Source organism: Cebus imitator, unplaced genomic scaffold (assembly GCF_001604975.1).
Source record: "Cebus imitator isolate Cc_AM_T3 unplaced genomic scaffold, Cebus_imitator-1.0 Scaffold25, whole genome shotgun sequence".
Taxonomy (NCBI): domain Eukaryota; kingdom Metazoa; phylum Chordata; class Mammalia; order Primates; family Cebidae; genus Cebus; species Cebus imitator.
The window spans coordinates 7855671-7881694 of NW_016107340.1; the positions used below are offsets into that span (position 1 = coordinate 7855671).

The following is a 26024-nucleotide window of genomic DNA, read 5'->3' on the forward strand; positions in this document are numbered from 1 at the left end:
TGGGATTACAGGCACACGCCACCATGCCCAGCTGAATTTTTTTTTGTATTTTTAGTAGAGACGGGGTTTCACCATGTTGACCAGGATGGTCTCGATCTCTTGACCTTGTGATCTACCCGCCTCGGCCTCCCAAAGTGCTGGGATTACAGGCGTGAGCCACCGCGCCCAGCCATTAAGAAGCTTTAAAAATTTTTTATATTCAACATTTTCTCACCTTATGCTCCCTTTTAAAAATTCCCTTTAAAGTTACACAAAGATATTTTGTTTGATGACTTTAATTTTTAAACTCTGGAAGGATACCAATCTTTGTGTTTTATAATAGAAGGTCATTGTTTTGCTGTTTTATTTTCTGGGTTTTAAGTGCTCTGCACCTGCAACAAAGTTAAGCTTCATTTTACCTGTCAACATTCTAATTATTCTACAATAAGTTTACAGAATAACTGGTAAACATTAAATATATGAGGTTAGTAAAATAAAATGAAAGAATTGTAAGTGGAAATATCTTTATGCAGCCTGTGGCAAAGGCCTGTAGTCCCAACACTTTGGGAGACTGCGGCAGACGGATCGCTTGAGGTCAGAAGTTCAAGACCAGTGTGGCCAATATGGTGAAACCCTGTCTACAAAAAACAGAAAAGTCAGCCAGGCATGGTGATGCATGCCTGTAATCCCAGCTACTTGGGAAGCTGAGGCAGGAAAATCACTTGAACCCAGGAAGCGGAGGTTGCAATGAGCTAAGATCACGCCACAACACTCCAGCCTGGGAGACAGAGGGAGACATGTCTCAAAACAAACAAACAAACAATCTTTATGCTTTCCTCAGTTCCTACCTCACCTCTATTCTTCCATTTGTTTAGTCATTCAGCAAATATTTACTGAATTCCTGCCACATGCAGGCTCTGGATGAGCAAACTTTGATGCCGGAAACGAAGTGTGAATCACAGGAATAGAAATGGCAAGGAGAAAACAAAGACCAAAAGTATATATGAAGAAGGTCTCAGTAGATTTTCATTTTATTTTAACCAGTTATTCTTGGGCTCATAATAATACTCCATTGTGTTAAAGAGAAAAGTGAACTCTCAAATTCACTTGTGTCATATTAATATGCAAAGAAAAAGAGGCCCTTAGGGAAGAGGGCCTGAGAGAGAAAAGGTAGTGATGAGAGAGAAGTAAAAACACCTGCAGTATCTGATAGCATAAGTTTTCCTGTCCTATCCCATCAATGTGCTTTCCTCAGTTCCTTAAAATTCCCATGCCTTTGTAGGGCTCATTTCAAAAGGCCATGTACTCCTTGAAGTCTTTTCTGATCCTCCAAACTCGACATAATTTGTTTCTCCCTTTAAACAGCCTAACTATTATTCGTCTTTTGGTGCATATGTTTCCCCACTTATCTTCTGTTAAGTCTGTTTGTATAATTCCTTTAGGACAGAGGCTGTCTCTTATTCGTGCCAGTGTCTTCTACATAACGTGAGCTTAATCAATGTTGATTTGATTGAACCTTGGAAAGTTTTAATTCATCTGCCTATAAGCACATTACTCAAATCAAATGGACTTGTTTACCGCCTATGGTCATCACACAGCCTGGAATGTAAATACGTACACTCATTTCAAAACTGTATACACACACCCATATATATATATATATATATATACAGTCACATATATTTATAAAATTATATATTTGTATTTTATTTAGTAAAATGTTTCCATCTATAAGCTATTCTATTGCATTTACTAAGGGATCACTATAAATTTAAAAGGTTAAGGCTGGGCGCGGTGGCTCACGCCTGTAATCCCAGCACTTTGGGAGGCCGAGGCGGGTAGATCACAAGGTCAAGAGATCGAGACCATCCTGGTCAACATGGTGAAACCCCGTCTCTACTAAAAATACAAAAATTCAGCTGGGCATGGTGGCGTGTGCCTGTAATCCCAGCTACTCAGGAGGCTGAGGCAGGAGAATTGCCTGAACCCAGGAGGCGGAGGTTGCGGTGAGCCGAGATCGCACCATTGCACTCCAGCCTGGGTAACGAGAGCGCAACTCCGTCTCAAAAAAAATAAAAAATAAAAAAAATAAAAGGTTACTTCTTTGAGCACTTCCAAACTGATCTCATTTAAATAAAATAAAATCATTTTCCAGGTTACTGAGTTATCTTTCATCTTCAATTCATAACCTTTTACATGAAAGTAAAAGTTATGATAAAAATTCTTTGTTCATTTGAAACTTCATAGGAGATAACCCCCAACACTGTGTGAAGTCTACAAAAGAGTATTTGTGATTGAAAGATCAAATCAAAAGGAGACAAGAAAGGTAAAAATAACATGTACAAAATTTTGTTTACCTAGCAAAGTAAACAATATTACAAAATCTGTCATATAATTCAGAAATTGAGCATAATGCAATAACGATGTTCTATAGTCATCTCTGGCGAAAGCTTCTTTATAAATTTTCTGTAAATAATATGCCTATGGATTAAATTTAACAAAAACCCAAAAGAAACTGGCAGGTTACAATGTAGGTAGTCAGAGAAACAGTCCAGACTATTAGAAGAACCATAAAGATGCTTAGTGCTATAACTCAAAAGGTTCAAAATGATTTTAGAATTAAAATCATGGCAACTAAGGTACCAGACATATAAAATATGACCCCAGAACAAATGCTTCCTCTAGATACTCCCTTGATTCACCTCTATAGTGGAGATAAACATCTACTCAAGCAATAGTTTTTGTTAGGATTTTTAATTTTCATTAAGATTATTACAAATAACTGATAATAGTTTAGAATGTAGGTAGTAAATTAAGGCAAAATAGTAGCATGATTATTAATTTCATTTGTCAACATGATGGGGCTAAGGGGTGCTCAAACAGCTCATAAGATATTATCTCTGTGTGTCTGCAAGGATACTTCTGGGACAATCTGAATCAGCAGACTGAGTAAAGATCACCCTCAGCGATGTGGGGGGTATCATCCAATCCACTGAGGGCCTGAATACAACATAAAGTTTGACCAGACCAAGTTTATTGATATGGGACCACTACACAGGTTCTGCATTTAATGTTGCAGCTACAGAAATCTGCATAAGTAATGAGGAGCCAAGTGTTAATCACCAAGAAAGTGGGGAAAATGTCTCCAGGGCATGTCACAGACCTTTCCAGAAGCCCCTCTCATCACAGGCCTGGAGGCCTTGGAGGAAAAAATGGTTTTGTGGGTCCCTTTGCTGTGTGCAGTCTAGGGACTTAGTGCCCTGCGTCCTAGCCACTCTAGTAATGGCTAAAAGGAACCAAGGTACAGCTTGGCCCATGGCTTCAGATGGTGCAAGCCCCAAACTTTGGCAGCTTCTACGTGGTGTTCAGCCTGTAGTTGCACAGAAATCAAAAATTAGGGTTTGGGAACCACTGCCTAGATTTCAGAGGATGTACGGAAATTCCTGGATGTCCACGCACAATTTTGCTGCAGGAATGGGGCCCTCATGGAGAACCTCTGATATGGGAGCACAGAAGAGTAATATGGGGTGGGTGCCCTCACATAGAGTCCCCCCCCACTGGAACACTGCCTAGTTGAGCTTTGAGAAGAGGGCCACCGTCCTCCAGAACCCAGTATGGTAGATCCACCAACAGCTTGTACTGTGCATCTGGAAAAGCAGTAGACACTCAATGCCAGTCTGTGAAAGCAGTCAGGAGGGAGGTTGCATTCTGCAAAGCCACAAAAGGAGCTGCCCAAGACTATGGGAACCCACCTCTTGCCTCACTGTGACCTAGATGTAAGACATGGAGTCAAAGGGGATCATTTTGGAGCTTTAAGATTTGACTGCTCTGCTGGATTTCAGACTTACATGGGGCCTGTTGCCCCTTTGCTTTGGCCAGTTTCTCCCATTTGGAAGAGCTGTATTTATGCAATGCCTGTACTACCATTGTACCTAGGAAGTAACTAACTTGTTTTTGATTTCACAGGCTCATAGGTGGAAGGGACTTGCCTTGTGTAAGATGAGATTTTGGACTATGAACTTTGAGTTAATACTGAAATGAGTTAAGACTTTGGGGGATTGTTGCAAAGGCATGATTAGTTTTGAAACGTGAGGATATGAGATTTGGGAGGGGCCAGGGATGGAATTATGTGATCTGGCTGTGTCCCCACCCAAATATATTCTTCACTTGTAGTGCCTATAATTCCTACATGTTATGGGAGGGACCTGGTGGGAGGATAATTGAATCATGGGGGCAGTTTACCCCATACTGTTCTCATGGTAGTGAATAAGTCTCATGAGATATGATGATTTTATAAGGAGAAACCTCTTTCACTTGGCTTTCATTCTTTCTCTTGCCTGCCACCATGTTAGATGTGCCTTTTGCCTTTTGCCATGACTGTGAGGCCTCCCCAGCTATGTAGAACTATGAGTCCATTAAACCTATTTTTCTTTGTAAATTACCCAGTCTCAGGTATGTCTTTATCAGCAGCATAAAGATGGACTAATACAGCCAGGCTGTTGTTGAACTCCTGACTTCAAGCAATCTGCCCGCCTCTACCCTCTAATGTGCTGAGAAAATGGGAAATTATTGTTAAATAGGTATAAAAGTACAAAGTTTTAATAGGTATAAAGTTTAAGTCATGCTAGATGAATAAGTCCCAGAGATCTTGTGTACAACATAGTGCCATAGTTAACAATACAGTATTGTGCACTTTAAAATGTGTTGAGGATAGATCTCAGGCTAAGTGTTCTTACCAACACACACACACACACACACACACATATACACACACACACACTTTTGGAGGTGATGGATATATTCAATACCTTGGTTGTGGTGATAATATCACAGGTTTATTCATACATTCACACTCATCAAAATGTACACATTAAATAGGTGTAAATTTTTGTATATCAAATATACCTCATTAAAGCTTTAAAAAACATTGATTTGATACTAAAATATATTCACATTGAAAAATATTAAAAATAAATGCAAATCATTCTGTTATATAATGAATACTTAAGGTTGTCAGCATTATTAATCATTTGTATGTTTAATTAAATATTATATTTTATCATTATGGATCTAAGTAAGCCAAAATTAAATAGGCCAGGCAGAATAAACATTCTCAAGCAGTATAATGTTTCTCTATGCCTCATCAACTTGCAGAAGATTATAATTTTAGAGCAAGCAGCTATTTTATATATCAGCAAACATATGAGGAAACTTTCACGCAAATGCTAAAAGAAAAGTTTATAGTGCTAAATGCCTACATCAAAAAGTCTGCCAAATCGCAAACTGACAACCTAACAGCATACCTCAAGAAACTAGAAAAGCAAGAACAAACCAAAACCCAGAGCTAGCAGAAGGAAAGAAATAACTAAGGTCAGAGCAGAACTCGGTGAAATTGAAACCAGAAAACAATACAAAAGATTAATGAAACACAGAGTTTATTATTTGAAAGGATAAGCAAAATTAATAGATCATTAGCTAGATTACCAAGCAAAGAAGAGAGAAGATACAAATAAGTTCAATTAGAAGTGAAAATGAAGACATTATGACCAATACCACAGACATACAACGTATCATTCAAGCCTACTATGAATACCTCTATGCATACAAACTAAAAAGTCTAGAGGAAATGGATAATTTCCTGGAAACATACAACCTTCCTAGCCTGAATCAGGAAGAAAAAAAAATCTTGAACAGACCAATAATAAGCAGTGAGATTGAATCAGTATTTAAAAATTGTCACAACAACCAAAAAAGTCTAGGGCCAGACAGATTCACAGCCAAATTCTACCAGACATTCAAAGAAAAATTGGTACTGATCTTACTGAAACTATTCCAAAAGACTGAGAAAAAGAGAATCCTCCCTACCTCATTCTATGAAGTCAGTTTCACTCTGATACCAAAGCCAGGAAAGGACATTAAAAAAAGAGCTACAGAACAGACTAATATCCCTGATTAACATGGATGCAAAACCTTCAACAAAATACTAGCAAACTGAATCCAACAGCACATGAAAAAGATAATACAACTTGATCAAGTGAGTTTCATCCCAGGAATGCAGGAAGGGTTCAACATATGCAACTCAATAAATATGATTCATCACATAAACAGAAGTGAAAACAAAATCATACAATCATTTAAATAGATGCAGAAAAAGTATTCAATAAAATCTAGCATCCTTTTATGATAAAAAAAAATCCTCAACAAACTAGGAGTAGAAGGAAAATAACTCAAAGTAATAAAAGGCATATATGACAAACCCATGCCAACATCATACTGAGTGGGGCAAAGTTGAAAGCATTCCCCCTAAAAACTCAAACAAGACAAGGATGCCCACTTTTACCACTTATTTTCAATATATTACTGGAAGTCCTAGCCAGGGAATCAGATAAGAGAAAGAAATAAAGGGCATCTGAATTGGAAAAGAGGAAGTCAAACTATCTATGTTTGCTGATGATATGATCATATATCTACAAAATCCTAAAGACTCCCCCAAAATATTCCTAGATTTGATAAAGGGATTCAGTAAAGTCCCAGGTTACAAAAATCAATGTAGACAAATTAGTAGCACTGCTATACATCAACAATGACCAAGCTGAGAATCAAAAAAAATACTCAGCCCATTTTACAGTAGCTGCAAAAATAAAATAAAGCAGAATACCTAGGAATACACTAAGCCAAGATGGTAAAAGATCTTTACAAGCAGAATTACAAAACACTGCTAAAAGAAATCACAGATAACACAAACAAATGGAAATACATACCATGCTCATGGATTAGAAGGATCAATGTTGGGAAAATGACCATGCTGCCCAAAGCAACCTATGGATTCAATGCAATTCCTATCAAATTATCAAAATTATTTTTCACAGAGTTAGAAAAAAAATCCTAAAATTCATATAGAACCAAAAATGAGCCCAAATAGCCAAAGCAATCTTAAGCAAAAAGAACAAACCTGGAGGCATCACATTACCCAACCACAAATTATACTATAAGACTATAGTAACCAAAACAGAATGATACTGGTATAAATGTAGAAACACAAACCAATGGAACAGAAAAAGAGAATCCAGAAATAGAGCTTATAACCAACAGATCTTTGACAAAGCATAAGAAACATAAATTGGGGAAAGCACAACCCATTCAATAAATGGTGTTGGGAAAACTGGATAGCCACATGTAGAAGAATGAAACTGGATCCCTATCTATCACCGTATATAAAAATTAACTCAAGATTGAGAAAAAATTTAGATCTAAGACCTGAAGTTATAAAAATTCTAGAGAAAACCTAAAAGAAAACTCTTCTGGACATTGGCCTAGAACAAGAATTTATGACTAAGACCCCAAAAGCAAATGCAACAAAAGTAAAAATAAATGGGATCTGATTAAATGAAAAAGCTTCTGCACAGCAAAAGAAACAATTATCAAAGTATACAGACAACCTACAGAATGGAAGAAAATATTTGCAAACTATACATCTGACAAAGAACTAATATTTAGAATCTACAAGGATCTTGAACAAATTAGCAAGGAAAGAAATCCCATCAAAAAATGGCCAAATGATATGAATAGACATTTCTCAAAAGGAGATATACAAATGGCCAAGAGGCATATAAAAAAAGTTCAACATCACTAATTATCAGGGAAATGCAAATTAAAAGTACAATGAGATGCCACCTTACTTCAGCTAGAATGGCCATTATTAAAAAGTCAAAAAACAATAGCTGTTGGCGTGATATGGTAAAAATGAACATTTATACTCTACTGGCAGGAATGTAGATTAGTACAACCTCTTTAACAAAAAATAGAATGGAGATTTCTCAAAGAACTAAAAGTAGATCTATCATTTTATCCAGCAGTTATCAAAGGAAAAGGAAAATAAAGACACCTATATGCACCTATTCATCACAGCACAATTCACAATAGCGAAGATGTGGAACCAAGCTAAGTGCCTATTAGCCAATGAGTGGATAAATAAAATATGGTATATATACACCATGGAATACTAGTCAGCCATAAAAAGAACGAAATAATGTCATTTGCAGCAACTTGGAAGGAACTGGAGACCATTATTCTAACTGAAGTAACTCAGGAATGAAAAACCAAATCATGTTCTGTTCTCACTTATAAGTGGGAACGCAGAGGCATACAGAATGGTATAACAGACGCTGGAGACTCAGAAAGGGGGAGAAGAGAAAGTGGGTGAAGGATTTAAAAAGTGTGTATCAGGTACAATATACACTACTCAGGCAACTAGTGCACTAAAATCTCAGACTTGACCACTATATAATTCATCTATGTAGCCAGAAACCACTGTACCCGTAAAGCTATTGAATTTTTTTTTAAAAAAGAGAAAGAGACTCGGCCAGGTTATCAAAGCTGGGTAAGTTAAGAACCAGGACAAAGTACTGAATTGTTATTGAGGTGATGAAGTAAAAATATGACACCTGACTGAGTTTTAAGTTCTCTCTTTTTAACTAGTTTTATTAAGGTGCAATTGACAAATAAAAATTGTGTATATTCAAAGTGTGCAAAATGATGCTTTGATATATGTATACATTGTGAAATGATTACTGCGATAAAGGAAATTAATGTATCCATCCAATTTGGAAATGGGTAAGGGAATTAAGAAGGGAAACTTGGTGAATAAGCATGCAAGAGTAGCACAGGGTACAGGATCTGCATGTCTTGTTCCAATGCCTATCTTGAGTTATTGTCACTCTGGTACAGGTTTGTATAATTTTGACAATAGCTGTGTTGTATATGAATCCGTCTGAGATAATCTCTAGATGGGAAGGATTTCACAGCTGGCACAGCCGGATCTCCGTGCTGGGTTTATTTCAAGATTAGCCCCTGTAGTTTCTAAGCAAGTATATAATTAGATAAACTAGACCAATAAAAGAAGTACCCAGTGGGAGGGAGGGAAATAAAGGGCTTCAAAGTACATTTCAAGGCCAGCAAGGAGGAAAAAAAGCATTTTAAAATGAATTATGAAGCTAAATTACTTGGTTATGTTATTATTTATAATAAAATGAAATTCAATGAAATATTTAAAAATATTTCATTAGTAAAATCAAAATTATAAAAGTCTTTAAATAAACACAGATTAAGGCCAGGCATGGTGACTCATGCCTGTAATTCCAACACTTTGGAGGCCAAGGCAGGCAGATTGCTTGACCCCAGGAGTTCAAAACCAGCCTGGTTAACTTGGTGAAACCCCCATCTCTACAAAATACATACATACATACATATATATATAAAGGGATCTGGGTAGAGAAGGGCAGGGTCTCTGGCAAGCGGTCCACCCTTGGGCCTGTGCCCATGAACCTGAGAACAGGCACTCCTGTTTATATGCCCAAATGTTGCATTTTCCAAGCCCATTCTGGCCCACCACGCACCCCCATCCTGAGCCCATATAAACCCAAGACCTTAATGAGCACACATGCAATGGGCTGAACATCACATTGAGACCAGCAGGCCAGAAGACCAGCCACAGCGGAATGATGGCAGCAAGAAAGAGAGAAGAGGAGGGACATCTGGATGCAGAGAGGAGTTCGGCTGGGGTCGGTCAGAGAAGAGTCCAGCCGCTGAGTTGCCTGACTCCAAGGGAAGACCACCTTCCCACTCCATCCCTGCTTCTGGCTTTCCATCCATCTCACTGAGAGCCACCTCCACTACTGAATAAAACCTTGCACTTATCCTTCAAGCCCACATGTGATTTAATTCTTTTGGGACACTAGGCAAGAGCTCGGGATACAGAAGGCTGTCACATTGGCCCTCTGCCCTTGCAATAAGGCAGAGGGTCCATTGAGCTGATTAACACACAGGCTGCAGACAGCAAATCAGAAAGAGCTTTGTAATACACGCCTACTTGGGCTTTGGGAATTGCAGACACCCACTCCTAGGTACTGCTGTGGGGCCAGAACCCAGAAGTGCTTGCCCTGACCTCTGCACCTGCCCATCTGTACGCTCCCCCTACTCCCTACGGATTTGAGCTTTGGGGCAACGAAGCAGGTGAGCCACACCCCTGTTACATGCCCTGAGAGGGGAATCAAGGAACTCTTCCATTTCAAAAATACAAAAAAATTTAGCAGGGTCTAGGAGTGCATGCCTGTAGTCCCAGCTGCTCAGGAGACTGAGGTGGGGAGATCACCTCAACCTGGGAGGTCGAGGCTGCAGTGAGCTGTAATCATGCTATTGCACTTTAGCCTGGGTGACATAAGTAAGACCCTGTCTCAAAAAATAAAAAATAAATACAGATTTGTTGCTTTCAAATATCAGGATTACTATAAATTAAATATTGCTATGACTTAATTAAATGTTCATGTTCCTTCAAAATCTTTTTATTGATTTCCTGCAAAGCTGTCTCATCTGAGGAAAATCTAAAATCTGAAAAGAATCACCCTCCTTTCTGAGGTCTTTTTCCCTGATACAGGATAAAATTAACTTAAGAGTTTGGCTCCCTTTTAAGTCTGACAAGAAACACAATCTATTCTCTCTGAAGCGCTACCTAGAGTCTTCATTTGCATAAAAAAAAATTGGTCTCCACAACCCCTTATCTAATCATAGACACTCAATTCTATTGATTCCAGGTATTTAGATAAAACTCTCAACCAATTGCTCTTTGAATCCACTGAGAAACTCCCACTTCCAGTTATCCTGCCTTTTCAGATCAAACCATGTATTGATTGATGTCTTATGTTTCCCTAAAATGTATAAAACCAATTGGTTTATGGCATTTTATTATAGCAGCTCTAAAAAATACTTTTTATTTCTTTCATTTTATTAGAGCTACTATAAAATAGCAATAAAATATTGTTTTATATGTATATATAAAATTGGTCATATATATCAAACAATTTCATATGATTTGATATATATATATATTTATACTATATATATAATATACTTGAATATTTTAGATATACATTTTGGATATATATTCAAAATATTTTAATATGTATTCAAAGTCAAATACAGTCACTAGAATACATTACAAATATATATTAGCTCAACTTATTTAAACTCAAATCAAAGAATTGTATCACTCTGCAAGAACCTATGTTGGGTAATGTGGTTAATATAAGCTGAAAAAGACATGGCTCCTATGCTTCAGGAAATCCAAAAGTAATGAGGAAGGCTGACACATACATGGCATGCAATGGTGGGTATAACACGTAAGTTTTTTTTGTTTTTTTTGTTTTTTTTTTTTTTTTGGGAGACGGAGTTTCGCTCTTGTTACCCAGGCTGGAGTGCAATGGCGTGATCTCGGCTCACCGCAACCTCCGCCTCCTGGGTTCAAGCAATTCTCCTGCCTCAGCCTCCTGAGTAGCTGGGACTACAGGCATGCGCCACCATGCCCAGCTAATTTTTTGTATTTTTAGTAGAGACGGGGTTTCACCATGTTGACCAGGATGGTCTCGATCTCTTGACCTCGTGATCCACCCGCCTCGGCCTCCCAAAGTGCTGGGATTACAGGCTTGAGCCACCGCGCCCGGCCCAACACGTAAGTTTAAAAAAAGTAAATGGAGGAGGCCAGGACCAGTGCCTCACACCTATAATCCTAGCCCTTTGAAAGGCCAAGGGGGGCTGCTTACTTGAGTTCAGGAGTTCAAGACCAGCCTGAGCAACATGGTGAGACCCCTATCTCTACTAAAAATGCAAAAAATTAGCCAGGCATGGTGGTGCATGCCTGTGGCCCCAGTGACTCCACAGGCTGAGGTGACAGAATCACTTGAGCCCGGGATGCAAAGGTTGCACTGAGCCAAGATCACACCACTGCACTCCAGCCTGGGCAACAGACTGAGACACTGGGAAGGAAAGAAGGAAGGGAAGGAGGGAGGGAGGGAAGGAATAAGGAAAGGAGTAATTTGCAAATGGGTATTTTGAAAGGTCCTCATTAAGCAGAACCTTGAATTAGCTGGATTCAATCATTCCATATTGTATACATATGTCATAACATCCTTGTGTAGCCCATATTTATATGCAATTATAATTTATCAAAAAAATCAAAATAACTGTTTTTAAAAAGAAGATCTTTGGAAGCTAATCATGACATCAGTAAATGGGGATGAATAAATAGTTCTATCAGAAAAAGAACAAAAAATAAAAAAATAATTCATGGCAATCCATGAATGAAGAGTAGAAAACAACCAAGAATTTTATGTTAGTAGAGAATTTGAATGTCAGTTTATGGAAGGTTAAACAGATTATTCTGTTTGTGTTGGTGAGCCACAGAGGTTTTGCAGGAAAGGAGTAACATGATCAGATATATTTAAGGAAGTTAACTGTGGTACAATATGTGGCCTATTAGATAAGACAACAAAGAATAATAGGTGGTATCCAGATGTGGGGTCCAGACTAGGATGTTATCAGTAGAAATAAAAAGGAGACGACGAGGCAGGAGATATTTTGAAAATACAATGAACAGAAAAATGGGATCAAATAGGAGTCCAGGCATTTCAGCCAGGTCAGCTGGGAGAACCTGTGATACCATTGACATAGAGATTGACAATAATGGAAGTCTCCTGGGAATATCCATGTGAAACTGACAACAGGCCAAAAAAGAATAATCGATAGGAGAAAAGCAAGAAAAGAATGGTGATTTAATCGTTATTCATTTAGATGAAACTGTGGGCACAAATGAAACTACCAAGAAGAGCTTAAATTGAAAGAAGAGGGGGAAAAAAACCAAGTGCAAGAAATGTCCAAATTCAAGAAAGAGATATTTGTTTCAAAATAGTAGTGTAGGTGTAGAGTTGGCATTTCTGATTTTTCCTGGAACTTATCCAAAAGCAATGAGGAAAAAGAGGAATAAAAGACTAAAGCTATTTTTGGTAAGACTAGAAGTCAGTTAAAATTTTACAATAATATAGGTGAAACGAAGTTCAAGCAAGCAAATTCTTACAAGGAAGTAGAGAAATAAAATATATGCTGCTGCTGTTTACCTCCGAAGGAGCCAGAACAAAAGGACATTTCATGAAACAGGGTTACACCCTAAGGTGCAAAAATCTATGTCCACAATGGTAGGAAGAAGAAGCATGCACTAAATATAAGAAGTCAGCTTGTTTTCCAAAGGTGCAGGCTAGGCCACATGAGGAACCACACACAGGGCCCATTTTGGTTGGAGCAGGCCTTCTCTGTGGCAATTGAGGAGAGACCTTGCCTTGTTAAAGAAACTAACAAACCTTAGCTTGCCTAGACAGCTATTCTGACACAAGACCTTGGTCCTCCCTTACACCCACACATTCCTGCAGATATCTGGAGGAATGCACTTGTTTCAGTGATAAATAATAAAAAGGAAGTCTGTTCAGAACCCACATAAAGATACTAGAAGGAGAAGGAAAATAAGAATGGGGTGAGGGGAGAAGAAACAGGAAAATCAACTGACAAATTAGGAACACTCAGCAGAATAATTTTGCCAAGGATTAAATAAAAATTCTCACTGGATGTTTGACATAAATGAGAAAATCTTAATGTAGCAATTGCCTCTGTGAAAAAAAAAAAAAAAAAAAAAGAATAAGGAGCAAAGATCCAGCAGCTCAGCATTAGATTTAGTGAGAATGTAGAATGAGATGAAATAAAAGCTGGGAGAAATCAGAATTGAGGGGGATACATAGAATCACTACAGAAAAAATCTGAGGTGGAAGAAGCACAGGGGGAAACAGGTACTACAGAAAATACAGCAAGTGACATCAAAGACAAAAATAAAATGAGCTCACAAAATTAAACGAAAATGAAGAGTTACAAATAATTAGAAAAAAAGTAATAGAAATTAACAAAAGGCCAAGACAGACAACACCCATCACCAAAATTCCCGTGTTAAATAAAACTTCAATAATAGAACAGAATATGCATTTGAGGTGACAGATGACCCTGAAACAACACGTTTGAACAGAGACGTCCACTTATATGCAGACATTCTTCTACAGCTGCCACCCCTGAAACAGATGATCAACTGTTCTTCCTCCTCCTCCTCAGTCCACTCAATGTGAAGATGATCAGGATAAAAACCTGTACGATGATCCACTTTCACTTAATAAACAGTAAGTACATTTTTCTCTTTCTTATGATTTTCTTAACAACATTGTCTTTTCTCTAGCTTACTTTATTGTAATAATACACTACATAACACATGAAATATACAAAATAAGTCTTAATGGCCGGGTATAATGGCTCATGCCTCTAATCCCAGCACTTTGGGACGCCAAGGCAGGTGGATCACAAGGTCAGAAGATCAAGACCATCCTGGCTAACATGTTGAAACCCATCTCTACTAAAAATGCAAAAAATTAGGCGGGTATAGTGGCACAGACCTGTAGTCCCAGCTACTCAGGAGGCTGTGGTAAGAGAATCCCTTGAACCTGGGAGGCCAACGTTGCAGTGAGCCAAGATTGTGCCACTGCATTCCTGCCTGGGCAACAGAGCAAGACTCCATCTCAAAATAAAAATAAAAATAAAAATAAAAAAGTGTTAATGGATGGTTTACATTATCAGTAAGTCTTACAGTCAATAGCAGGCTGTTAAGTTTTCAGGGAGCCAAAAATTGCATACAGATTTTTGACTGCACAGGGGGTTAGTGCTCCTAACCCCAACATTGTTCAAGGGTCAACTGTATACTAAAAAAATTTCCTGAAAAAAAAAAATGGTAAGGCTTGAAAGCTTCCCTGAAGGGAAGCAATCGACATTAGCTCTCAAGTCTTACCTTTTCCCCAGTCTCTACTTAGGAACAGGGCATTGGTCTCTTCTGCTTTTGGTATCTTCAAAGTTATCTGGTATTTTTGTTCACTTCTTTATATCATTAGCTTGGTATATATTCTGGATACACTTAAGTGATAAAAGAAGGTTTTTTTTTTTTTATTACATAGTACATTTAAAATATACAAACCAAAGCTACATGCACATATACATGTATAACCAAAGACATATATGAACTGTAATAGGGTAAGTGTCTGTTAAGTGTCAAGAGAAAGTGAGTAGAGAGTAAGAATGAAAGGGAAAAAATAAAATTAGAGGGTAGCCTCTCATAGACCAGTGACAAGAGAATGTAATAAACAGGACTGTTATCTCAAATCTCATCACCGTAACTTAGGAAACAAAACAAAATCTGCTGCCCAAACAGTGAGGACAACCAGGTAATAAGGAGAATGTATTACTATTTTTCAAATATTATTAGTATTTCAAAATATTATTCTACTACAATATATTTATTTGTTTCTGTTTCATTTTTCATTGGTCACTTAGAGAACAAAGTAAAATACTCCATTTTTCTCATTTTCTGGACTTTCTAATGATTTCAGATCAATTTTACGGATACACATCATTTCTCTTATGTCTAGAGATATGAATGCTGAATTTATAATGGCTATGTTTCAAGATTTTATTTTCTGTCAGTTGTTTGGAAGCTCAAACACATTTTCCTGGTGTAATAATATTATAAATGTTAGTGAAAGGAAGTGGCAATGTATCAAGTATAAAAATAAAGAATGTCTGACAGTTGAATGCATGAAGATTGAAGATAGTTTATATTATTTTATTTCCCATATGTCATATTTAATAATTTACATATCTGTTTTTGTCCATGAAATCTTAAGGTTCTTTACAGTCAGAGCTGTGGGTTTTCAAAAAAAAATTATGTAACCTATCACAATACTTAGTAAATGTGTTTTGCTTTGAATAGGCCTTCAAAAAATGTTTGTTTGATGAAGAGTTGGATGAATACATTGTTGTTAACAACATTCAAAGTGAAAAACAGTTAAATTCTTTTGTATTCTGTCTCCATCCTTCTCAAAAGGAGAAAGAAATTACATCTTTGAAACAAGGTTAATTTCAGTGTTTTTCTCTTCCACATTTCAAGCCTACTAGGTAACACAGAATGATACAACTTCATAGATAAGAAGGTCCTGTTCAACGTGCAAGTGACCAAACACTTGGAAGTAAAAGAAAGTAAAGAAAGGAGCTTGTGCATTAATCTTACCCTGTAAAACAAACAAAAATTGTACCCACAGCCTGTAAGTGCTCAGGTTATTGCTCTGGCAAACCATAACAACATGCAGTGGGCTCACACCGGCCCACCGGGCTCAAATCAAGGCAGCCACAGTCCTGAGTTCCTTCTGGAAACTCCAGGGGGGATTTATTTCCTCCCCTTTTCCAGGTTTTAGAAGCTGCCTACATTCTTTGGCTGATGGCCCCTTTCCCTGCCTTCAAAGCTAGTATCTTCTCTCCTCCCTGACCCTGCTTCCATTTTTACAAGGTCTTTGATTCTAGCCTTGCTGCCTCCCTATTATAAGGACCTTTGTGATTACACCGAGTACACTGTCTCCTCCTGAATAATACAGGATCATCTTGTCATCTCAAGATCCCTGATTTAATTGTCTCTGCAAAGCCGCTTTTACTATGTAAGGTAACATCATCACAGGTTCTAAGGATTACAATTTGGAGATTTTGGGGGAGACAATATTCGGCCTATTGCACTGTCCTTTAGCAAAATCTAAATGCCTTCATGAAGACAAAGACAATTGAGTAATTCAAGAACCATCACCATTTTTGCTAATCATTCACTAACGTTATTAAGTTTGGAACCAAACCAGTAATAATCGTAACCTAAGTATCAGCTATGTATAAGTCCTCAGAGTCCTTGAGCCTGGTGTGGCTGCAACTGAAGTATAATTGTGCTACAAGATTAAAAAAAAATCCTCCAACTCTTGCGTTACATATAATTGCACAGCCCTTATCTGTCCGTGTTTCTCAGAGCACTTGGGAGGCTTGCACTTCTGCTCATCACTAGTTCTGACTTCTTGCTTTTGCAGTATTCACAATCCCACTCACATCTGGTATTCTGTGCTTTTTATGTCCCTTTAACATACTCTTCCACATGCTGGACATAGCCCTGAGGACTGCACTCCCCTAACCCTGACCCTAATCCAGACAGAGCCTATGTGGATAGCTGATTCCAGTTGAAACAGGAAGGCATAGAAGGTGTTTATAGCAAAGCTCAGCAAGAACACAACAAACATCTTAAAACGCCCTAATTCTAGCTTATCCAGGCCATGCCCTCCACCTCTTCTACGCAGAGCCTCTCTTGGTATTATGCTTTAAGAAAACCAAGCACTTCAGTTATCTTCTTGTAAAACATGATATTTTCCATCTGCTTAGAAACTAAACTTTGTTGACATACAAATATCTTAATAACTCCATTTGTTGGACTCTTATTATATGCTATTCACTGTGCTAAATCCTTTTTATGCATTGTCACTTAGTCCTCAAAACAACCTTATGATGTGGTCATTATCATTACCCTATCTATGAGACAGACGAGAAAACTTAGACTCATAGAGGATAAGTAATTTTCCCAAAGTCAGTCCACTCATAAGTGGTCAAGGAAAGATCTGAACACACAGGCCATTGAGCACAATGCATGCACTCGTCACATCATGGGAGTTGGAGAAATGGACAATATGTTAACTAGGAAAATCTGGCATTTCTGGCCTCTTCCCGGGGTCACAGATTCCTACTCGCTTGAAAAGAGCAATGCTATCCAGTCCTATTCCCATACTGAGAAGCAGCAGCACAAGTGGGCAGGACATGGGGCAACTTTGTAACATTCCCTATAGATAACCCACCTCTGTCTAGGGCAACCTTTCCCCAACATGGGTTCCTTCAGCAACGGGGCTGGCTCCTGTTGATATGTTTCTGTGTGACTTGGGGCTAACAGCTGTCTTCTCAAGACCTCTGGGGACAAAGATCTGGTAATATGACCCACCCTCTTCATCCTTTGATAAGGGGCTACACTTTTGTCTTTACATCTTGGTGGTTCCAATTGGAACAGTTCCTTCCAACCCTACTCCAGCGTTAATGCCTCTACAGTAAGTGTGTAGTGAACAGTGGAGTTCTCCATCAGCTCCTTTTCAGGAAGTAAGCTGGGAGGACATTTGATATTGTCAGTACTAACTCTCTTCTTCTTGTCACTCCTAAGATCTCATCTACTATCTTGCCCATGGGCACCATCTATCCAAAAGAAGAGAACATGTTATAAAGATATTTCTCAGTAGATCATATCTATTCTGAGTCTGGGTAGATGCTAGATACCTCTATTTTTTTTTTCTCCCCATCTAATTCACCTTTACTAAATCATTCAAGCTTGTTTTCATAGCATAAGGAGTTCGAATACTGCTTCTGGAGCTTAAGACTACATTCAAATGAAAGCCCATCTCTACCAAAAATGCAAAAACTAGCCAGGTATGGTAGTGGGTACCTGTAATCTCAGCTACTTGGGAGGACGTGGCAGGAGAATGACTTGAACCCAGGAGGTGGATGTGGCAGTGAGCAGAGACCATGCCATTGTACTCCATCCTGGGCAACAAGAGTGAAACTCTGTCTCAAAAAATAATAATAATAATCTTATCTTGACCACTTGCCAGCTCTGAGGATTTGAATAGGAGTTAAACATCTCTAAATGAGACTCTGTTTTCTTATCTGTAATTGAGGATGATGTTGAGTTGTTCAGAGTTGCTGCAGGGATAAAATGGGATAATGCTTGTAAACACTGAGCAGTGTGAATGCCATATAAGTTTTCCATAAAAGTAAACTGAATATGTTTAGATATCTCTAGAAAATGAACATTCTCCATTAACATTATCAAAGTAGTGAGCATTTTTCATTCATCATATTGCAGGGTATTGTTCTGGAAGCATTCTTTTTCCAAGATTGCTAGGCAGAGTCTTTCCTGGTTTTGGTGATCTTAAATCAGTTTTGAGGGCTCAGTTCCATAGCTTCATGAACAAAAGGTTCACCTTTTCTGTTATAGCCAAAACCAGTCTTTCAACCTAGAATTAGATTATATCCCCTATGATCTAATCAAGGAAATTGCTACAGCAGTTCTTCTCTCTCTTCTCTGTATCATTAATTTTCTCCTCTCTACTGGATTACTTTTATCAACACACAAAGCTAGTATTATTTCCCACCTCTTAAAAAAAAAAAAAACTCTTTGACACGCATTTAATCCTTCCACTACTGTCCCTTTCCTCTTTTTTCTTTTCACCAAAACTCTTTAGTTGTCTGTACTCATGATCTTCACATTCTCTCTTCTCATTCCCTCCTTCTATTTCCGCCTTTATCCACCATAAAACTAGTGAACTTACTATTCTTAAGATCCACAATGAGTCCACATTCCTAAATACAATAACACATGACAATATATTCTTCCTTTTTAGATTGACGACATGTAAGAGGAAGAATATATTGTTCCTTTTTAGGTTGACATCCTGTAAGAGAAAGAATATATTGTCATGTGCTGTGTTTAAGAATGTGGACTCACTGTTGATCTTAAGAAAAGCAAGTCCACTGGTTTTGTGTTGGCAAAACAAAAACAAAAAACCAAAAAAACCCTGATTAGAAGGGATTAAGGAAGGAATGAGAGGAGGAATAGGAGGAGAGAATGTGGAGATCATGATTATAGACAACTAAAGAGTTTTGTTGTAAAGAAAAAGGAGAATAGGGATATAAGTCGAAGGATTAAACGAGTGTCAAAAGAAAGCTAATTTGGGATTAGGGAAGAATTACAAGTCAGGACATGTACCTTATCGTGGATCATAGGCACATCCAAGGTTGTAGTAAGGGTAAAGTTCTAAAGACAAAAGAGAGAAAGAAGTATCTACAAGTTGTTTCGAAACAAAAAACATTGGTTACAGAGACTTATGGCAGGAATTGACATCTGTTTATTAGTGAGATAGTCAGGCAAGCATTCTTGTGTAATCAGCTAGCTGTCCTTGTTTGGCTAGCTGTCCCTGTGCTGCTAGCTCTCCTTGTGTGACTCATGTAGCAAACTGCACTTTGAAAAAATGTCCTGTGGTATTTTTTTGGTGGAAGCATAGTGCATGAGTGCCCCTCCCTCATGGCCTCCTGGCTCTATTATCTCAGGGTTAGACATAAGCAACTTCATTTTGGTATTGATAAATTTCACAGTGACAATCACAGCATTTGATATAACTGAGCACTGTTCCCTCCTTCCGACACTTTTATTCACATAGATTTCAGGCTACCATATTGGCTTCTGTTTTGCATTCTGTCTCAGTCTCTTTTGCGTCTTCTCATTTTCTTAAGCTCTAAGTGTTAGAAAGCCCCAAGGCACAGTCTTCGGACTTGCTTTCTCTTCCATTCACTTTTAAATCTTAGCTGATCTCATCTAGTTTCTTCTCTTTCCTATCTACCACCACCTCTCATTATCATCTAGTCCTGTGGCTGAAAATAGTACCTATATGCTGATGACCCCAAAGCTATATTTATATCCTAGACCCCTCCTATGAACTTTAAGCTAACAAATTCAATAGTCCACTTTGAATTTATTTCCCTTTGGATATTGAATAGATGTTTCATACATGGCATTTATAAAACAGAATTCATAATTTTGCCTCCAAAACTTAGTCCTTCTTATCTTTTCCATTTCAGTTAACAGCGACTCCCTCCTGCCAACAGTCAAGCCAAAGATCCTGTTGTCATACCATTTTTCCTCTTTCTCTCACGCCTTTCACCTAGTCTGTCAGAAAATCCTATTAACTATACTTTTAAGATATATCCAGAATTTGAGCACTTTTCATCACCTCAGTATATTTTCAGTGCTCAGAAAAGTGTCTGACACAATTGTCATGCAATAACAATTTGTTAAAAACATGGCATGAATCAAGTTATATCCCTCCTATCCATAACATCCTTAACAAAGCTGAACACATAAGGTCTTTATGTGCTGTAATCTGCCCCACACCTTCCTCTCTATTTTCATCTTTTGCCACTAACCAACCAGTATCTTCTGCTTCGATCATAGTGACCCACCTCAAGTTTCCCAAATCATCATGCAGTTTTATTTCTCTACACCTTGGACAATGCCATTTCCTCAACTGAGGTCTTTTTTATACTTTAACAGTCTTTCAAGAGTCATCTCAGCCAAGAAAAATCTTACCCTAGCCAAAATACCTCCCTCTGTGCTTGCCTACCTCATGTACACTCTTTCACAGCACAAACCACACTCTACTGGGACATACCTGTCTCCCTGTCATAATCCTAAGCTCGCTGCCTTTTGCCTCTTGGTTTGGTTATTTCTAATGTATAGCACAGAGCCTGGCTCTTGGAATGCAGTAAATGTGAGCAAATGAATAAGTGAAACTCTGTGTACAGAGTTTATTCACTTACAAAATCATAAAACAAGAGGTAATATAAGAATATATTCTTTCACAATAAAGATGAATGAATTCTTCTTTAGCAGCGACACTTCATACTGATCTTTAAAGGAAAGATGACTGAATATTTGCTTTGAGAGTAGTTTATTTTATTCCTCAAAAGTAATCCAAAGGAAAAGACAACATAACCTATCCTCTTCCTCTTCCTTGAACAATCATTCTCTCTTTGGTCTAAATAAAAATATCACAAATGAGTATACTCTAATTTCATTTTTAAAAATTCATCAAATTTCTATGTGCGATATACTGAACTAGACGCATCATCTTCCACTTTTACCAGCACCACCCCTCTCTCTTCCTTTGTCTCCTTCTCCCAAGATTGATATTAGCCAATTGTCATGTCTAAAAATAATTGTGCTGTAACCATACAAAGGATACAAAATGCTTTATTATCACAAGTTTGCAACTATATTAAAGAAAGCATGTGTGGGCATAGGCTGAAAAAACAATATGAGACGCAGTTCACCAATGTTTACTGAGCAGTACTGTGACCCATGCCTTGTTCTGGATGAGAAGATTACAAAGAAGGAACAGTCCCTCTCCTTGAAGAGTTCAGTCTTTTGGAATTTATGTAAATCACCGTTACCTCATTTGATAAGTAACAGTGGTGCCACCTGCTCTGTTCTCAGCTTGGAGGACACCAATGTGCCCCAGGAGTCAAAACACTCAGGTGTCTGTGGCCCACCAGGATTTATGGGCCTGTGGGGAATTACCGTGGAGGGTGGCAACTAAATCATTAATAGGAAGTAAGATTGTTATTGTGGTGAAGTAGGGGTCCTCACATGATTACCAAAAGCTCAGTACTGGTGTCTCTGAAGCACAGCAACTGCAAAGGCACTACTCAAAGAGCCAGTGTATGGGGGCAAGGTGCTGGAATGTATCATAGAGCCTGCCCCTTGCCCAGGCATGGCATTAACGTCTGTTCATAGCTTCCCTTCTCTGTGTCTGCACAAGCACCTTCTCCCAGCACCAGTTACAGGAAGGGCTGGGCCATCAGTTAATTCACAGACTAAGAGATGTGAAGTATCCAGTACCTCTCCTAAGACCCAAAACATCAAAGACTTCTTCTCTCCCCTCAAAAATGGCCAGGACCTGAGAAAATCCTTTTACCTTCTAGAAGGCAAGACAATACACCACAGTCTATTCCTCCTGTTTGTATCAGCCTCCATCTCACAAATGCAAAAGACACTATTTCCAAATACAGGCTTGCAAACATGCTGAAAGACAAAATACATGCTAGGTCAGAGATGCCTGCTTTAAAGTCGACTTTTTATTTCTTTTTTCTTTTTTTAAAGAGAGGTGTGTGTGGGTGTATGTCTTTGAGCCTCTTGGCTGGATCAGGGTTTAAACGGTTGGCTGCGGTGGCTCATGCCTATAAACCTAACACCTTGGGAGGCGGAAGTGGGCAGATCACTTGAGGTCAAGAGTTTCAGACCAGCCTGGCCAACATGGTGAAACCCCCGTCTCTACTAAAAATACAGAAGTTGTCTGGTTGTGGTGGCGCACATCTGTAATCCCAGCTACTCAGGATGCTTGAGCGTGGGCAGCAGAGGGTTGCAGTGAGCCGAGATTGCCCCACTGCACTCCAGCCTCCTAGGCAACAGAGTGAGAATCTATCTCAAAAAGAAAAAAAGAAGAAAGAAAGGAAAGAAAGGAAGAAAGGAAGAAAGAGAGAGAGAAAGAAAGAAAGAAAGAAAAAGAGAAAGAAAGAAAGAAAGAAAGAAAGAAAGAAAGAAAGAAAGAGAAAGAAAGAAAGAGAAAGAGAAAGAAAGAGAGAAAGAAAGAAGGAAAGAAAGAATTTAAATGATGCCTTTGGAGCTCTTTCTCTTTAACATGTCTTTGTCCTGCTTCTTCGGGGTGAACATCAGTTCCCCCAGCCCATTTCATAACGGCAAAGTCCCCCTGCCACCCTACCCTACCCTTTCCCTGAGGCTTCAGGTTAACAAGGTCCTTAGCACCCAAAAAGTCAGCACAAGAAAGATCCTTTCTTTCCAAGAGTCTCTAGAAAGGACTCCAGTGGGCTTTGCTTGGTCATATGCGTGTCCCTAGACCACAGGTGTGTTCAGGAAGATGAGGTGCTTAGATGGACCAGCTTGGGTCACACACTCACTATTACAGTGCAGAGAATGTGAGGGAAAGCCTCACCGGGTGACAGAGGCATCAATTCCTAAAAGGAAAACATTTTTAGCAGACAACAAAACAAAACCCAAGAGCCAAGTGTCCGCTACAGTAGAGGTGAGCAATAAAGCTGACTTCCAAGTTCCTGCTCCCAGGGAATGGTGATGTTGATCAAAGTGCAGAGATAAAAGCAGTTTGAGCGCATATGAAAAATTGAGTTTTTAAAACGGCGAGTTTAAGGCGCATGTAGGATATGTGAACGAGCTGGTCAGTAATCTCTTGGAAAAAATGATCCAGGAGCATTTTTAAAAGGTGCATTTTTAAAATATACATTTTTTTAACATAAAATGGATTCGTGTTAGGCTACATCAAGGTAAGCAACAGGAAACCCACCACAATTCTAAAGTGAGGAAGTTCAGTACTCTATTTTTTTTATTTTAGAAATCTCCAGAGACTTACCAGCACCCCAAAAGCCGCACTTCCTCCAAACATCTCTGGACTCCCACTGCTTGACTTAGTTTTGGGGTCACCTCATCAGAGCCTACTTGGCCTACTGGCCCCAGAGGCGGCGGTCACGGACTACAATTCCCAGCGAGCCTCGCGAGGGGCGGGTTGTGGGCGGAGCGAGGGACGGCCGCGCGCGCCAGCTGCCAGGCGGGGATCGGGCGGCGCCGAGCCGAGGTAGCGAGGGACTAGCTCCCGGATGTGGAGAAGCTGGGGAGAAGGCGTGGGAGGAAGATGGACTCGGTGGAGAAGGGGGCCGCCACCTCCGTCTCCAACCCGCGGGGGCGGCCGTCCCGGGGCCGGCCGCCGAAGCTGCAGCGCAACTCTCGCGGCGGACAGGGCCGAGGTGTGGAGAAGCCCCCGCACCTGGCAGCCCTAATTCTGGCCCGGGGAGGCAGCAAAGGCATCCCCCTGAAGAACATTAAGCACCTGGCGGGGGTCCCGCTCATTGGCTGGGTCCTGCGTGCGGCCCTGGACTCAGGGGCCTTCCAGAGGTGCGCATGTGCGAGAGTGGGCGGCGCGGCCTGGGCGGGGGTCGGGAGAGGGAGTCGGGCTCCTGGAGGAGCTGGGCCCCCAGGGCCACCGCTCCTGGAAGGGGCTCATGGCTCTTGCCAGGGACGTGCAAGATCCGGGGTGCCTGGGGCCGGGCTGAGAGCCTAGGAGGAAGGGCTCTAGTTCCTTCCTTGTTCTGTAGCTGCCAGTGGTCATAACCTGGGACAGTTCCTGTCCCCGCCCTTGAGAATCATCCGAAAAAGGTGAGATTACACCTCCCCAACCGTCCCCTCCTCCCGGTTGACCTTACGAGGAAAAGTAAAGGAGGCCACCCCCCTGCAACGTCTGTGATAATATGTGAACTCCTTTGGACGAGGGCCATTGAGGCTCCCCTGTTGCTCAGCCTCTGGTAACTGCTTGGTGCTGATCGATTAGAGAGGCATAAGGTTCATGAATGGAGTTGAGTGTTGGGGTGTCAGAGCTGAATTTCCAGCTCAGCTTGAAGATTTTTTCCTAACCTTTGAAAAACATTCTAGCTATCTGCCTGTGAGTCAGCAAAATCTAGAAAGCTCCCTACATTTATAAATACGTGAGACCCAGTGGGAAGGCATACAACTGGTTGTTTATGATATATTAATACTTACAAATCATTTAATCATACCTTTGGAACCTTGCCTGCCCTAATGACAGTTTTAATTACACATCATTTAGATACATTGCCAAATTGGTCAGAAGTTACAAGCTGATGTCATTCATAAAAGAAAGGAGATAAAATTCTGTGCCAAGAATGAAACTACACATATAGCTTCAACCTAATTACATTTGAATGTGTCGTTATCGTGAAAATTAATTTATGCTAACCTTTTGATGTTTTGGTTTTTAAAGAGAAGACTATATTTGAAGTCATTTTTTTTTATGGAACCTATAATTGCATACTCTTATGAATATATGGGTAAATGATTTTCATTTAACCAGTCTTGTTTAAAAAAGAGAGATGCCAAAAAATTATAAATGTACTGATTTTCTTGATATTTCAACCCAAAGGAAGTCCTGGGTGGAGCAAGGCAAATATGAGCCAGCACTGAGAAGATAACACTAGTGCAATAGGAAATGTGTAAAGGAGAAATGGGGAAAGATCTGGGGATTTTGTTCAATTCAGTAGATATTTATGGAACCCTAATTTCTGCTATACATGTCCAAGGGAATACCAAGACGATTGGGACACAGTTTTTGTCTTTATGAAGCTCACAGACTGTGGGATATTTTTACCTTCTTAGAAAGGGTACAAACTAAAAAGGACTGAGAAGTAGATGCATCCAGGCAACAGTAACAAAGTAAGGTAGCATTTTTTGAAATGAACTAGAGATCAAAATCATATTTACAGTAAATTGAGAACAAAACTATCAATACCATTTACAAGTCTTTAGGTTGTATATGTCAGGAAACCCCTTTCAAACTAGCTTAACAAGAGAGGGGAAGGCTTATTTCAGGTACAGTCAGATTCAAGGACAAAAAAATGATTCATTCAATCACCCCACTTACTGCCTACCTACTCTGTAACAGGCAGTGTTGTATGTACCAAACCAGGTGTAGTAGCAGTAGAGACAACCCTTAGTCTCATAGAGTTTACTTTATAATAAGGAAAGACATGCAGTATACAAGGACATTAATATGTGTTGTATCAGTGATGATAAATGTTTTTAA

General features: G+C 39.3%; 1 protein-coding gene and 1 long non-coding RNA gene across 2 annotated transcripts in view; one reads left to right on the top strand and one right to left on the bottom strand.

The window, feature by feature from the left end:
* Nucleotides 1-23970, bottom strand: part of LOC119470252 — a 74592-nt gene extending 50622 nt beyond the window's left edge. Inside the window, exon 1 of the long non-coding RNA XR_005199142.1 lies at nt 23784-23970. This is a non-coding gene — a long non-coding RNA (uncharacterized LOC119470252). The remainder of the gene's footprint in view (nt 1-23783) is intronic.
* CMAS (cytidine monophosphate N-acetylneuraminic acid synthetase) overlaps nt 23929-26024 on the top strand; it is an 18771-nt gene continuing 16675 nt past the window's right edge. The window contains exon 1 of the mRNA XM_017522969.2: nt 23929-24322. Coding sequence (XP_017378458.1) covers nt 24063-24322 — 260 coding nt within the window. The 5' untranslated portion in view covers nt 23929-24062. The remainder of the gene's footprint in view (nt 24323-26024) is intronic.